The sequence below is a fragment of the Micromys minutus genome, assembly GCF_963924665.1.
Source record: "Micromys minutus genome assembly, chromosome: 1".
In the NCBI taxonomy this organism is placed as follows: domain Eukaryota; kingdom Metazoa; phylum Chordata; class Mammalia; order Rodentia; family Muridae; genus Micromys; species Micromys minutus.
In genome coordinates this window covers 87,175,302-87,191,351 of record NC_137969.1, presented here as the reverse complement: position 1 = coordinate 87,191,351, position 16,050 = coordinate 87,175,302, and the positions used below count along the sequence as shown (strand labels likewise).

General features: G+C 44.6%; 1 protein-coding gene across 1 annotated transcript in view; it reads right to left on the bottom strand.

Moving 5' to 3' along the window:
* Window positions 1-15,014, bottom strand: part of NPL (N-acetylneuraminate pyruvate lyase) — a 40,144-nt gene extending 25,130 nt beyond the window's left edge. The window contains exons 1-3 of the mRNA XM_080937064.1: window positions 14,944-15,014; window positions 4,757-4,830; window positions 3,372-3,459 (exon numbers count right to left, since the gene is read on the bottom strand). Coding sequence (XP_080793190.1) covers window positions 3,372-3,459; window positions 4,757-4,830; window positions 14,944-15,011 — 230 coding nt within the window. The 5' untranslated portion in view covers window positions 15,012-15,014. The remainder of the gene's footprint in view (window positions 1-3,371; window positions 3,460-4,756; window positions 4,831-14,943) is intronic.
* Window positions 15,015-16,050: the final 1,036 nt, after the last annotated feature.

Here is a 16,050-nt window from a genome sequence, read left to right as displayed (position 1 = left end):
CCCTACTATGCCCTCAACTTCCCTCCCCATGCCCTAAATAAACTCTATTCTAAGGGGAAGAGATGCCTCAGCCTGTGCTCCCAGACTCACTCCCTTCCTCTCCACACCCACTCACCATACCAGGCCTCCAAACATACCCGGGCTTCCTTTTCTTTTTGTATAAAATACAACATCATGTAGAAAGGAAAATTTTGTAAAAGATCACAGCAAAGCAGTTCTTTCAGGATCCAAATTTACAAAGGCTATCTCAAAACATCTGGAGACAGAACTTTTCTACTCAAAAGCTTCAGATCAAGTAAAAGATATGAGCCAAAAATGTGGGTTCAAGGGCTGAATCAGGTCACCAGGTCCTGACTGGAACAAAAGGAAGTGTGTGCTCAGTTTTTAGGACATGTAGAATTCTGAAGCTAAGAACAAGAGCTTGGGTTACCAAGAACATAATATGGGACTGGAGAGATGGCGCAGTGGTTATAAGCACTGGCTTGTTCCTTCAGGACCTGGGTTCAATTCCCAGCACTTACATGGTGGTTTGCTATTGTCTGTAATGTCAGTTCTGGGGAATCTGACGTCTTTTTCTGTCCTTTGTAGATACACATGTAGATACTGCTGGGTTTCAGACTTGGGACAAGCAGCTGAGGTGTGGTACTTAACATACCAAAGTGGATTTGGCCTCCATGTTCTCCCAGCATCCCTCAGTCCTGACCTGTTATAAAAAGTGGGTGGCACACCCTACCCTTTACTCTGAACTTTTCAGCCCAGGAGCTGGGCTTCCTCTCATCCAGTCATTTTGGCTCTTCCCTTTCTCTTTCTGCATCTTTCTCTTCTTGCATGCTTTCTCTCCCTCCCCCATTCCCCCACCCCAGTCCCTGTCTCTCTTTCCTGCACTAACGCCCTCCTGTGTGGTTGGTGAAGAGCTACGCTCAACAAACCTGCCTTTATACTTTAACTTGGCTTGAACTGGCTCATTTCGTTCGTGGACATTACTTATCACAAACACTCATAAAAAGAAATAACAGAAACATTCTTAAAAAAAAGGGGGGGGAGAAAGGGGGCAGGAAGAAAAACAAGGCAAACTACAGGGGAAAAGAGGAAACTTCTGTAGGAAGAGAAAGGCAGAGCTGTGTGACAGCAGGGCAGGACTTCCTGTCCTCCATCAAAGTTCTGCATTTCCAGGCCTCACAGCTTCCCTTTCCAGCTAGAATCCACCTTTACATTGTTACAGAACCAGCCAACCCCAAGCCCTCAAGACTGAATGGAAGGAAAACCTTGAGGAAATACAGCACTATTTTAAACTAAACACTTAAGAGCAACAAGACAAAGGGAGGAGGGGAATGTCTGACATTAGGTAGCGTGGCTAAGACTGAAGAATAGAGCAATCCTGAGGAAGCAAGCATAGTGGTATACACACCTTTAACCTCAGCGTTCCAGAGGCAGAGGCAGGTGAGTCTCTGTGTGTTCAAGGCAAGCCTGATCTATATAGCGAGTTACTGGACAGTCAGACCTATATAAAGAAACCCTGTCTCAAAAAATAAAAATTCTAGTCTTCTGGTATACTGCACACTGACTATCCCAGCTGGAGACAGGAGGATCAAAAGTTGAAGGCTAATTTGGGTTACAAAATGAGTTGAGACAAATGACTCTCCCTGGAAGAAAATCAGACAGATTGGAGAGATGGGTAAGGGGGCTTGCTGAGAAGTCCAAGGATCAGAGTTCTATCCTCAGGACCTACTACTCAAGCTGTCTTCTGACCATCACATGTTGTTCACACTCTTATATATCATACACATGACAATGACAACGATGATTATTATTATAATGATAATAAAGGAACTTGGCAGGTGATTCACCCTGCCTCAATTTAAAAACAAACTGCTCAGCAGTGGTAGTGCCCACCTTTAATCCTAACACTCCTAGGCAGAGGCAGGTAGATCTCTGAGTTTGAGGCCAGCCTGGTCTACAAAGCAAGTTCTAGGATAGCCAGGGATGTACAGAGAAACCCTGCTTCGGAAAACCGAAAACCAAACCAAAACGATAACAAAAACCCAAACAACACAAAATAGACAAATAAAAATAAGAAAAAATGGTAAGAGAAAGCGACCTAACATCGCTTTGGCAAGCTGTGCTAGCATCCTATCATCAGGAAGAGCTTCTGTTTGCAGATGCCAGCTTCCGGGTTCTCCCGTCCACACTTAGCTATATAGGAAGAGGGGCCTTGCTCAGATATTTCTACTAACCAACATTTACCTCCACCTAAATACTGCCAACCACTCCTTTGCCTCAGTTTATACTTAATCAGAGACAGAAGTGATGGGTCTCACAACCTGATTTGAAATCGGATGGGAAACAGACTGAGGGCAAAGACCAGGCTCCAGCTCCCTGGTGTGACACATTGGGTGGCTAGTTTTATGTCAATTTGACACAAGGTAGGGTCATCTGGGAAGAGGGAATGCTAAAGAGAAAATACCTCCATAGATTGGCCTGTAGGCAGGTCTTCAGGCCTTATAATCTAGGGCAGTGGTTCTCAACCTGACAGGGGTCACATAATAGATACTTACATTATGATTCATAACAGTAGCAAAATTACAGTTATGAAGTAGCAACAACAGACTTTTATGATTGGGGGTCACCATCCCATGAAGAACTGTACTAAAAGGTCGCAGCATTAGGACATTGAGAACCACTTGTCTAGGGGATTTTCTTAATGTGGGATTGATGTGGGAGGGCTTAGCCCATAGGCATATAAGAAAGTAATAAAGTGGGTGTGGCGGTGCACACCTTTAGCCCTTGCAGCACTTGGGAGGCAGAGGCAGGTGGATATCTGTGAGTTCTAGGCCAGCCTGGTCTACAGAGAGAGTTGCAGTACATCAAGGTATGCAGAGAAACCTTGCCTCAGAAAACCAAACATAAGTAAAATAAAACAAACTGATCAAGCCACAAGGAGCAAGCGAGGAAGCCCCCTCCTCCACAGCCTCTGCATCAGCTCCCACCTCTGGGTTCCTGCCCTGACTCCCCTCAGTAATGGACTATGATGTGGCAGTATAAGCTAAGTAAACCCTTTTTCTCCAAGCTGCTTATTCCCAGTCATGGTGTTTCATCCTAGCAATAGAAGCCCTAACTAAGACAGAGGAATGCTAAACACACAACAGGCCACCATCTTGTTCTCTTGGCCTCATAAGCAGATCAGAGGTGGTTTCTGTAAAAGAGCTGGATGGTTTTGTGGTCTGGCTGCCCTTCCCCAGATAAAGGAAGGAAGCTCCTGCCAAGTGTAGACGACTCAGAGCTTCGGCTCCTCCACCTCCCTACAGTCCCACCCCCAAGCCCCCACCCACCCACACACCCCACCCCCTCACTATCTCATCATAATCACTCACTTGTTTCTCCCTTGACTAACCCATTCCTCTGAGACCTGGCGACGTTCAGCGATGCTCAGGGACAGGCCTTCTCCCGTGGTACCATTCACTGTTTAAACAGAGTCAGTTAGAAAGACCAGCCAATGCTTTTTGTTCCTCCAATCCTAAGTCTGGAAGGGTTGGGTCCGAAACCCCTGCATGAGAGGAAGGGGCACAAAGGACAAACAGAGATGGAGCCTGGAGGGAGATGTGCCACTCGTCCATTTTTACTTCAGACTTGGTCCTTTTCTGCCTTCACGTAGTCAAAAACAGCGAGGAGGCTAACTGTGACTTTGGTTAGAAATCGTTCCTTGTCCTTAGCGACAGGTGGGAATTTAACAAAACAAGATTTATTATTTTTATTATTGCGTCTGTATACAAGGATGTGCCAGAGGAAGCATGTTTGATCTCTTGAAACTGGAGTTATGGAGTGGTTGTGAGATGCTGATCTGCCTGGAATTGAACCCAGGTCCTTTGCCAAAGTGGCAAGAGTCTTAACCATTGAACCACCTCCCTAGCCCACTGTTTTTAAAGACAGAGTGTTAGGCTGCATCTATCCTGGTCTGGCTTTATGGTCCTATATGCTTTAGCCTCTAAGTGCTAGGATTATAGATGCATGCTACCACATTGGATTAATTTGTATTTATTTATTTATTGTAATTCCTCTTTTATTTATTCTCCTCTCATATAATTCACCCCAATCAGACTCCTCTCCCTCTAGTCAACTCCCCACCTCCCCTCTCTCCCAGATATACTACTGTTCCTCTGTTTCCCTTCAGAAAAGAGCAGGTTTTCTTCCTTCCTCCCTCCCTCCCTCCCTCCCTCCCTCCCTCCCTCCCTCCCTCCCTCCCTCCCTCCCTTCCTTCCTTCCTCCCTTCCTCCCTCCCTCCCTTCCTTTCTTCCTCCCTTCAACACAGGGTCTCTCTGTGTGCCCCTGGCTGTCCTGGAACTCACTCTATAGACCAGGCTGTCTATGAACTCAGAGATCCATCTGCCTCAACCCCCTAAGCACTGGAATTAAAGGTATGTGTCATTTTGCCAGGCCCTGTAGCAGGGAGATAAACTGTTACTTATGCAGGCTTTGCTGTTACTCTACCCCCTTTTTGTTTCATGACCTCAAGAGTCTCTAAGACAGAGTTTTGTCTCTAAGTGGGGGATAAAAACCTGCTGTATTTGTTGGCATGATGCCAAATGAGGTGTTCTACAAGGAATCTGTAGACCTAAAGTCAATGAGCCTACACATTCAGAACTTTTAGTTATCCTAACAGGCCTCTGATAACATGCCCTATGCCCTCCTGGTCAGGTGAGATCTATTACTTGCTAAGGCCTGAGTTAGACATATACAGAGATCTCTCAAGATGACTTACCAAAAATGTTCTTCACCCCCTGTTCCTTCACCAGGTAATCCACATAGTGACCAATGACAGAAAAGTTGATTTCGCTAAAAGGCAGGGGGAAATAGGGAAAAATGCATATTGTTTAGATGATTATTCAACCAAATCCTGGCTCATGAACTGCTCATATTAATAATTATTAAAAATCGACTCCAGGGTTAGGTACATAGCTCAGTTGAAAGACGGCTTGCCTAATATGCACAAGCCATAAACTTGAGAGTTATGCATGTGCACATGTGTGTAGAGGCCACTCCCCTTTGGGAAGTCTATCATGTGGATCCCAGGGATTGAACCAAATCATCAGGTTTGGGGGTGTGGCAAGCACCTTTAGCTATTCAACCATCTCACCAGCCTTGTAACCTTCCCTTCCCTCCCCTCTCCTTCCCTTCCCTTCTCTTTCCAGAGAAACTTTCTAGTTCTGGTATAAGCTGAGCATTCCCAGATGTATTTCTGCTACTTTAATCCTACTGTAAATAATCCAGGACTTGGTGCTAAGCATGCCTTCAAATATTTCTACCAGCTTTCCTTTAAAATGAATGACCTGTTCTGTCTGTCCATCATGACTACAGAGATGGCTCAGACTTTAAAAGCACTTGTTTTCTGCCTTTTGCAGAAGACCCAGGTTTAGTTCCTAGGCCTCGTGGTGGCTCGCTCCATCTGAAACTCTAGTTTCAGTGATCGGATATCCTCTTCATACCTCCACAGGCAACAGCGATGCATGCGGTGTACATATATACACAGAGGCAAAACACTCACACATATAAACTATAAACAAATCATTAAAAGAGAGACCTTTAACGGGATGCTCAGGAGTGACCTCTTACTGGGAATGCCTAGGACTGAATGTGTCTAGAGTTCCAAAAGCAAATCCCCACGCTTCCTTTGCTAGGAAGAGCGCTGTTTTGGAAATAGTCATCATATTCTCCTTGTCTTCCTTCTTTCCTGTCTCAGCTGAGCTCTCTCAATAAGATGTAAATTTACTATGTCCAGTCACAGGGTCTCATGTAGCTGCAGCTGGCCTTGAACATCAGATAGTCCTGCCTCAGCTTCTCAACTACTGACACTGCAGGAATGATCTACAACAACTGGCTGAGCATCTGTACTTTAACAAACCCCCTATGTAACCTACCTGTACTTTTTAGTCTGAATCACAGTGACCTTGTGAAAACCTGGAGCTTAAGGTGATAAGGGTGCTTTCCTTTAAAAACATAATAATTTAAAATAAGTGGGCTAAAAAAAACTGCACCAAATGGCCTACCACTATAAAGAGTTAAGGTGGCACCAAGCAGTGATGGTGAACACCTTCAATCTCAGCATTCGGAAAACCGAGGTAGGCAGATGTCTCAGTTTTAGGCCATCCTGGTAAATTCCAATAGTCAGGATTACACAAAGAGACCCTGTTTCAAAAACAAAACAAACAAACAAAAAACAAAGAAAGAGACAAAGTAAAGTAGGGAGGATGGATGACCAAGAGCAAAATTCAAAGGGAAAACATGTGGTGAGTCTGGGTTTACTGTTGCAGAACGTGGCTACATTGCCAAGAACACAGAGACCTACTTGGCCTTCATTTCTGCTTTGTATAGGAGAACCAGAGGCTCCTAATTTGGCTTTATCTTCATTATCATTCTTTTCATCTTATTCCTTAAACAACAATAAAAAAATCAAATGTATCTAGAAAACAGACATCAAAGGGCATTTCGGCCAAGGGACTAGAAACGAAGAGAGAAAAGAGGAAAGGGGCAGATTCTGAGATAAAAGGAAAAGACCGCATTGTGGGCTGTGATTGCCCATGGCCCAGAGGCAGGAAAGGAGTGCTTAGGAGCAGATTTAAAGCCACCAATGAAGGAAAGCATTTTCCATAGTGGTTCAATCCCAACTAACACTACCCCATTCTGTGTTTCACAAAACCCACAAACAAGTATTGCCATGGGTTCCCTCAACTTTACCTTCAGGCCCCCATATCTCCTGTGATATTTTGTAACTTTCACCATTATGTTAATGACATCACGGAGGTTGTGTATATACAAGTTACTAAGACATGGACAATGTGGCTAAGTTAAGAATTAAGAGCATCAGAGCTCAGACAGTGAATAGATGATGGTAAATTTCAAGGGAAGCTGGCAAGCAGTCATGGGGGTGGGCTTGGAGAGATAGCCAGGGAGAAACTCTGTCTCCTTTCTTTCCTCCCACTCGGTCTAGAGCTGCCGTTATGTCTGGATCTGTCCTGGCAAGCACCTCTTTCTAGGGAGCTGTTAGTTCCCTCACGCACATGTAGGCAGGTCGAAGTCAAATTTCTTCCTCCTCGGTGAACTTCACATTTCTGTTTTTGTTCTGTTTTGTTTTGTCTCAATGGGAAGGGGTTCCCCTTATACTCACCCCCCTTCCCTGCCACAAACCTTCAGACTGCCTAGGTGACAATTCTACTTGGGCTCCTAGGAGATGTATTATCTGTCTTTTTAAGAAGACAGTGCAGTCTGGGGCTGCTTTTTAAATGCCTTTAGGAATGGTACTAACACTAGAGTTCTTAGGGCAGTGGAAGAATCATCTAGAAAAAGTTCTCAGTCTTTGCCCCTTTGGAACTTCAGCAAAGGCTGGAAAAGGGCAACCCTTTAAAATGACTTCTGTTTGACTTTCAGTGTTAAAACTTCCTTTGCCTAGAGAGGGACTTGGCTTAGTTGGTGAAATATTTGCCTTGCAAACAGAAGGAACTGAGTTTGATGTACAGAACTGATGTAAAAATCTACTAGTGCTGAGAGGCATCAGCAGACCCCTGGGACTCTTTGGTCAGCCAGCCTAGCCTACATGTTGAGTTCCAGACTCTGCCTCAAAAAATAAGGTAGATGGGGTAAAGGGAACAATATTTTGAGGTTGTTTTCTGCCTTACACATGTACACGTGCATGCGTGGACACACAGACACACATACACACGTGATCATGTACACCCACAAATTACTGAAAGCCAGATATCTAGCAAGGCTAGGGCTGTCTTTTTTGAGACAGGGTCTCTCTATGTAACCCTGGCTATTCTAGGCAGGGTCTCTCTAAATAGCCTTGGCTGTCCTGAAATTACTATGTAGACTGGGTTGTCCGTGAACTCACAGGGATCTGCCTGCCTCTGTCCCTAGTGTGCTGTGATTAAAGACATCGGCCACCAGCAGGGTTAATTTTGTCAAAGAGAAAGATCGGCATCTGCCCTATTAAGAGGTCCCGTGTTCATGCAGCCACTTCAGGCCTTTCAGATCCGTGACTGATACTTGCTGTAGGTTGTAAGTTTACAGCCCTTGGCCAAGATACTCAGGAGTGCATTCACAAATGAACTCAGGGCACATAAGGTGGCTCAGCAGGAGGTCACTCGCCACAGTGAAGCAATGGTGTTGGATGGAGAGAAATGAAACTTCTTTTTCTACTTAGGTTTTTTGAGACAGAATTGCTCTATGTAGCTCTGGCTATCCTCAAACTCACTCTGCAGACCAGACTGGCCTCAGAGATCTGCCTGACTCTGCCTCCTGAGTGCTGGGAATAAAGGGGTGCACCACCCCCTGGGATAAAGAATGAAACCTTTTCTCTTGAGTTTTGACCTTTTCTTCCCCTCCCCCATCTATTCTTCTTCTTCTCTTTCTCCCTCCCCCCCCTTCTAGTTCACTATGTTGCCCAGTTTGAAATAATCTTCTTGTCCCAGTCTCTTGAGGAGCTGGAACTACAGTTATATGTTATTTTTTTCCTTTTTAAAATTTTATTTACTTATTTTATGTAGTACATGAGTACACTGTAGCTGTCTTCAGACACACCAGAAGAGGGCATCGGATCCCATTACAGATGGTTGTGAGCCACCATGTGGTTGCTGGGAATTGATCTCAGGACCTCTGGAAGTCAGTGCTCCTCCCACTGAGCCATCTCTCCAGCCCTGGTACGTGTACTGTACCCAGAAACAAGTGACTTCTTGAAGTTTCTCCAGCATTGACATAGAGCTGCAGGTCCCTGGTGGAGCTGTCAGGATGAAACTGGACTGTGTGGATGAAATGCCCGTGATGATGATTGACACACAATGTCTGCTCAACCAAATACTTGATTCCCTTCTCTCTTTTATTTGCCTGCCATCTTTCGTTATCCCTGTGGTATATTCACTGGTGAAAGTTCACAAGTCACCTCTATTAGATGCTGAAGGTGTAAAGGTGAATAAGACACTTGTTTGATCCATGTATGTACCTACCCTCAGTAGAACAAGACAAAGCAGCTCAAAGCCTGCAGAAGGATGTAGGCACAAGATAAAATGTTACCATGGGCTGGCACTTGATGGCAAGCCTGATAACCAGAGTTCAATCCCTGGGATGTACATAGCAGAGAGACATGATTCCCACAAGTTGTCTTCTGACCTTCATGCATGTACCATGTGCCCCCACACAGCCATAAAATAAACAAATTAAGAAGTTATTGTAATCGTCAATGTGATGGTTTGTATTTGCTTGGCCCAGTAAGTGGCACTATTAAAAGGTGTGGCCCTGTTGGAGTAGGTGTGTCCCTGTGGGCATGGGCTTTAAGACCCTTCTCCTTGGCTGCCTGAAAGCAAGTATTCTGCTAGCAGCCTTCAGATGATGTAGAACTCTCAGCTCCTCCTGCACCACGCCTGCCTGGAAGCTACCATGTTCCTGCTTTGACAATAATGGACTGAATCTCTGAACCTGCAAGCCAACCCCAGTTAAATGTTGTCCTTATAAGAGTTGCCTTGGTCAGGGTTGGAGAGATGGCTCAGCGGTTAAGAGCACTGACTGCTCTTCCAAGGGGTCCTGAGTTCAGTTCCTAGAAACCACATGGTGGCTCACAACCATCTGTAATGGGATCTAATGGCCTCTTTTGCTGTGTCTGAAGACAACAACACTGTACTCATACATAAAATAAATAATAATAGAGTTGCCTGGGTCATGGTGTCTGTTCACAGCAGTAAAACCCTAAGACAGTCACTGTAAGACAGATAAATTTGATGCAACATAAAAAGCTATACACAGAGTACCACGGGGTCACAGAGAAGAGAGCCTCTAGGTTTTTTATAAAAAGAGAAATAAGGAAGAAGTCCCAGTGGATGGAGTTAGGGAATGGGAAATGATACTCCAGCTTGCCATGCTTGGCACACTGAGAGCTCTGAACTCAGTTAAAAAGTCGTCAGAAGCAGGAATTTTCTGACTGCTGATGCTTCTCCCAGGTGTGGGGTGGGATCCTTTTTGAAGTTCTCTTACTGGACATCACTCTAGAGGGACAACTGCTATCCTATGTCCTCCTGAAACCTAACTAAAGTGGTGACTGGAAATATGCCATCACAGCAAGATGATCTTTCTAGAGAACCACTTGCAGATTACTGTCCACTCTGGGCTCACTTATTCTCCTAAAGGTGCCTGTAGCCTTCCCCATCCCCACAAGCTACAGAAAGAAGTTAAACCTAAACCATGTTGTCCCTAGAAGTGCTTGTATGGCTGCCAAGCCCAGGCCTGGCACTTAAGTACTGTGCTCCCTTCTCACAGCTCACATCTCTTGCAGGTGTATTTCAGCAGATGGGAAGATGGACTCTCCAGGGGGGCAGGGGAGGAAACTCCCTTCACCCCTGCAAATGTTTTGATGGGTAAGTAGAAATGTTAAAGGAGAAGGTGATAATGGAGAAAAGTAGAGAAAACAGGATGAGTCAAGGTACGGAGCCTGGAAAGAAAGGATGTACTGTAGTTTGTGGAAGCGATCCAAAGCAGCAGAGATAAAAGGTAGATTGTGGGGGACTTGCTGTGCTGTGTGTCCGGAGTTTGGCTTTCAGCTTCAGGCTAGTTAATCTCAGGCTTTAATGGACCACTGTTCAGAGGCAGGTTCTGTCTAGCAGTATGTATAAGGCCTGAAGCTTGCATCCCCATCAAATCCCCGTGCATTCCCTCGTGGTGCTGAATAACTGGTCTTTGGGAGAGGAGAGTCAACAGGCTCCAGTGAAGGAGAGGGACCTGCCAGATTTCTAGGTCACTAGGATATCTGGTAGAACTGAATTGGTAGGGCAGGTACTTTACAATGTCTTACTAAGTGGTTAAACTCAAGGTTGCTAATGGCATAAGAGCAGAGGATTGTAGCCACTCTAGCACCACAGAGATTGTATGGCTGAAGCCTTCCTTCACAGGAGATAAAGGATGGCTTGTTCTTACCTTTTGTGTGATTGTCTGGGTATGTTTGAATGTGTGAGAGTGTGTGCCACGCAGGTCACAGGATAACTTCAGCCATCAGTCCTTGCTGTGTGCCTTCACTAAGACACAGTCTTGTTTGCACCTGTGTAATCAAGGTTAGCTAGCCCTAGGGCTTCCCAGGATTCCTCTGGCACTATCTGCTGTGTTGGGATTAACAGCAAGTGCTACCATGCACTTTTTTTTTAATGTGAGTCCTGGGGATTTAAGTGCTTTACCCACTTGGCTATTTCGCTGGCTGGCCTAGCAACAGTTTCTATTTTTCTTATTATTTTAAAAATATGTGTGTGGTGGTGGTTTCAATAATTATGACTCCCTAATAGACTCGTGTTTGAATGCTTGGCCCACAGGGTGTGACACTATTAGGAGGTGTGTCACTGAGGGCTCTGAGGTCTCCTATGCTCAAGCTAAGCTCAGTGTGGCACACATTCTCCCTAATGCCTGCAGATCAAGATGTAGAACTCTCAGCTCCTTCTCCAGCACCATGTCTGCCTTCAGGCTGCCATGTTTTTTTGCCATGATGATAATATACTAAACCTCTGAAACTGTAAGCCAGCTCCAATGAAATGTTTTCCTTTAAAAGAGTTGCAATGGTCATGGTGTCTCTTCAAAGAAAAAAAAAACCTGAAGACAGTGTATATTTTATTTGCATATATGTTTGAGTGCTGTGTGAGTACCTAATACCCGAGGAGACCAGAAGGGAGCACTGGGTCCCCTGGAACTAGAGTTAGGAGTTAAGGATTATTGAAAGTCACCATGTGGGTGCTGGCTTCTCTGCATGGGCTGCAAGTGTTCTTAACTAGGGAGCCAACTCTCCAGGCCCTAGTGACACCTCTTAAAGGCAAGTCAGCAGCTTGATATAAAGCTGGCAGCTGCTTTAACTAGTTCCATCCTCTCTAACTTCCCTATTCTGGCATAGCATCTTTTACTGGGAGCCAAACTTAGTATTTATGAAATTAAGGGGGAAAAAAGGCTGGGAATAATGATGCATGTTTTTAATCCCAACATTTGGGAGGCAAAGGCAGGTGACTCTCTATGAGTTCAAGGCTAGCCTGATCTAAAAGTGGAGTTTCAGGCCAGTCAGAAATAAATGGGTAGATTGTGTGTCTTAATACATAGATGCATGCATATATGCATACATGCATACATACACACATACATACATATATACATACACACACATACATACATACATACACACATACATACATACATACATACATACATACACACATACATACATACATACACACACACATACATACATAGTCTGTATTCAGTCATTTGGAATTTCTGAGGCTTTTTTGTAGGAAGCCAAGTTAAAAACACTATCACACTGGCACATCATCTGAATGGACTCCCATGTATTAGACCCAGTGCCTTTCCCATTAGATGTAATGTTTTAGAAACACATCAGAAGGGCAGATTTTACTGTGGCTAAACAGGATAATGCCCACTTGTTCTTTGGTATTCTAAACTCTTTTTATGTATACAAGTAGTTTTGTCTGTTCTATTTTTTTTTAGATTTATGTATTTAACATGTATGGGAATTTTGCTTGTATGTGATTCTGTGCACTGTGTGCATGCCTGGCACCCTTAAAGGGCATCCATGGTCCAGCACTGGAGTTACACACAGTTGTAAGCTGCCATGTGTGTGCTAGGACTTTAATCCAGGTCCTCTGGAAGAGTAGCCAGTGCCTTAACCACTGAGCCACCTCCCTAATCTCTATAAGAGTATTTTGATGGAGCAAGTGATGAGAGGAAAAGTCAACATAGCTCAGTCTCTCTGTCCCTGCACTCACCGGGTAGTTAAGGTGACCTTTGACTGATTCTCTCACCTTTCCTGCCCAAGTGCTGAGTTAAGCAAGCATAACTACCACCCCTCCTCCAGCTCCAGAGACCAGAGTTGTCTCTAGTTCTTTGGGTCTGTGGCTACAAAATAACAGCAGAAGAGGGAAGGATGCAGCTGCCCCAGTGTGTCCCAGATGAAAGCTAACTGCTGTCTGGAGAATCTGATTCAGAGGTTAATGTAGCAAGAAGGGGATGGAATGTGCTGAGCTGTGACACAGATAGGACCTCGCCTGTAGTAGGAAGTAAATCCAGCCTGTCTGAGTAGTCACATGCCTCTTGCTTATCTACCCAACAAGTGGCTGGTGCATTGAGTAAGAGCTGATTTCAGCCTTTCACAGAAGCTGTGGGAAGAGAGAAGTAACAGAAAAAAAAAAAAAAAAAAAAAAAAAAAGACCATTAGACAGCAGAGTGATCTACATAATACTTCAACAAGCGCTGTGGTAAGGATTATCTTACTAATGTTCATCAGTTTGAAATGTAGGTCTAGTGATATTTTTTTCTTATAGGAGGAGGAGGCTAAAAGAAGCCAGAATTTACCTCTGACACATCGATAGCATTCAGATGGGGAAGTGCCTGCTCCCCTTGTGTATGGTGAAGAATCACGTATGGTGAATGGCCATTGTCTGATCACACAGGCAAAGGAAGTCAAGACACCCGAGTGAGATACTCAACAATTAACAGCTGTTACGTGGCTGGTTTCCCTCCTTCCTCTGTCCCTACCTCCTAATCAGTTTCTAAATGAGCTTGGAAAGATGCCTGATGGGTCCACCTTGCTGATGTCTTGCTCCTTCTCACAGCATACAGTACTCCTAAGACTCTGGTCCTTGAAAATGTATATCAACTTGACACTTGCTGGAGTCACTTGAAAAGAAGGACTTATAAAAAAAAAAGCCTCCATAAGATTTGTCTATAACAAAGATGTGTCTTTAATTTTAGCACCTGGGAGGCAGAGGTAGGTGATGAATTTGAGGCCAGCTTGGTCTACACAGTGAGTCCAGGAAAGACAGGGCTATGTCTAGAAACCCCGTCTCAAAAAGGAACAAACAAACAAACCCTGAAGATTTTCACAGGGGCAACTCTGTAGTGCAGTTTCATAATGACTGATTGCTACGGGAAGGCCCAGCTCACTGTGGGTGCTGCCATCCCTGGGGGTGGCTGTAGGGTGCTATAAGAAAGCAGACTGAGCAGGCCAGGGGGAAGTAAGCCAGTAAGCAGCACCCTCCATGGCCTCTGCATCAGCTCCTGCCTTGTTTGCATGTCTTCCCTGGCTGCTTTTGATGATGAACTGTGAAACAAAACATAAGCAAAATAAATCCTTTCCTCCCCAGCCTGCTTTTGGCCATGGTTCTATCATGGCCATACAAATCCTAAGCACGTCCATAAGCAATCTGCTTCGTTTCCTTTATGCAGTATGTGTGTTTCAATAGACTGTGTAATATGATGTGAATGTGTTTCTGAGTATGCATGTATATGGGCACATGTTTACATGTGCATAGAAACATATGGAGGTTGGAAGCTAACTTCACGTGGCTTCCTTAATTGCTCTGTTATCTTTTGAGGCACTATCTGAACTAAACCTGAAGCTTACTGACTCAGATAGATGGGCTTGTCAGTAAGCCTCAGAGATCCCTCCTGACTCTACCTCTGCAATCCTGGGATTACCTGATTTTTACACAGATACTGGTGATCTGCACCTGCTCCTCATGCTTGTGAGAAAACCCGTTTCCAGTCAAGCACCCTCCCCCCATTCTTTTGAGGTGAGTTCCATGGATTAAATGCAATCTACAGTGAACCACACAGACAGCCACTCAATGATGCAAATGTCCAAAGTAACAGGCTCCCTAGAGGGACCAGGACAGTAACCATGCTAAAACAGGGTTCTCCTCTATCCCACTGGCCCTATCTGGGCTTAAAGGCACAGGGAGAATTTCCTCTTCCTTTTCTACTTTGAGGATGACCAGCCCTTTTCTGACTTAGGAGGTCAGGCACACTGCAGAAACTACCATTTGCTGAGGCCACCCCAGACAGAAGTTTAGTGACTATTGGAGCTTCTGACCTTTCCAGTGACTGGGAACAAGTGCCCCTCTGTCCCCAAGTGATAATTACCCATCCTCTGTCATTGGAGTGATCGTGGCAGCAACAAGACCCCGCAGTTTCTTCTTAGGGAAGGCCATCGGGCTGCTGGAAAACACGGTGTCGTTACTCTTTCTTCAAGGAATGTCAATTAATGATCAAACCCCAAGGCCAAAGTTCACTCCCAGTTTAGAACTGTAAAATAAACTTACAAGATAGAAACAGCCAGAACAAGTAGAGGAATGTAAAAATTTAGAGCCAACTATATTGGTGGGGAAATTTTAAAGACAAAGGGAAGGCGAGCCTAGAAAAATACTATCTAAAAGGCTTTCCATTTTAGTTACATAGAGAGCTGGAGAAACCCAGCCCGCAGGAGGAAGAGGAGGAAAATCCAGCAGACACAGGCCTGAAGATATAACTTAACTCAGGGGCCTCATCTGTACAAGGTTGCTATTGCTTAAACTGAATATAGTTAGAAAGAAGGCGTTCTTTTCTTCTCCCTCCCTCTCTTTAGAGATTTATTTATTTTTATATGCACTGGTGTTCTGTCCCCATGTATATCTGTGTGAGAGTGTCAGAGCCCCTGGAATTGGAGTTACAGACAATCGTGAGCTGCCATGTGGATGCTGGGAATTGAACCCTGGTACTCTGGAAGAGCAGCCAGTGCTCTTAACCATTTCTCCAGCCCCAGAATTCTTTTCTCTACTCACATTTTAAGCTGGAATCGCACCAAAACCCAGTACTTAAAGGTTTCAATGAATCATTAGCCATCTCCAGCTAACCAAGCGTCCTCTGACATTCTAAATCTGACTTACATATTTTGCGGCTTCTATAGGTTTTTTTTTTGTCTCTTCTTTTTTAAACATGTATTGTGCATGTGTCTAGGTGTACAGAACACACATAGCACGTGTGCAGAGTTCTGAGGACAACTTGTGGGTATCAGCTTTTCATAGTGTAGATTCCAGAATTGAACTCAGGTTGTCAGGCTTGGCAGAGAGCTGCTGATCATTTTTGCTTTTGTTGTTGCTGTTGTTGTTGTTGCTGTTGTTGTTGTTGAGGCAGGTTCTTTGTAAGCCACACTGGCCTCTATTCACTATGCACTGGAGGGTGATCTTGAACTCCTTTCTGTCTGTAATTACT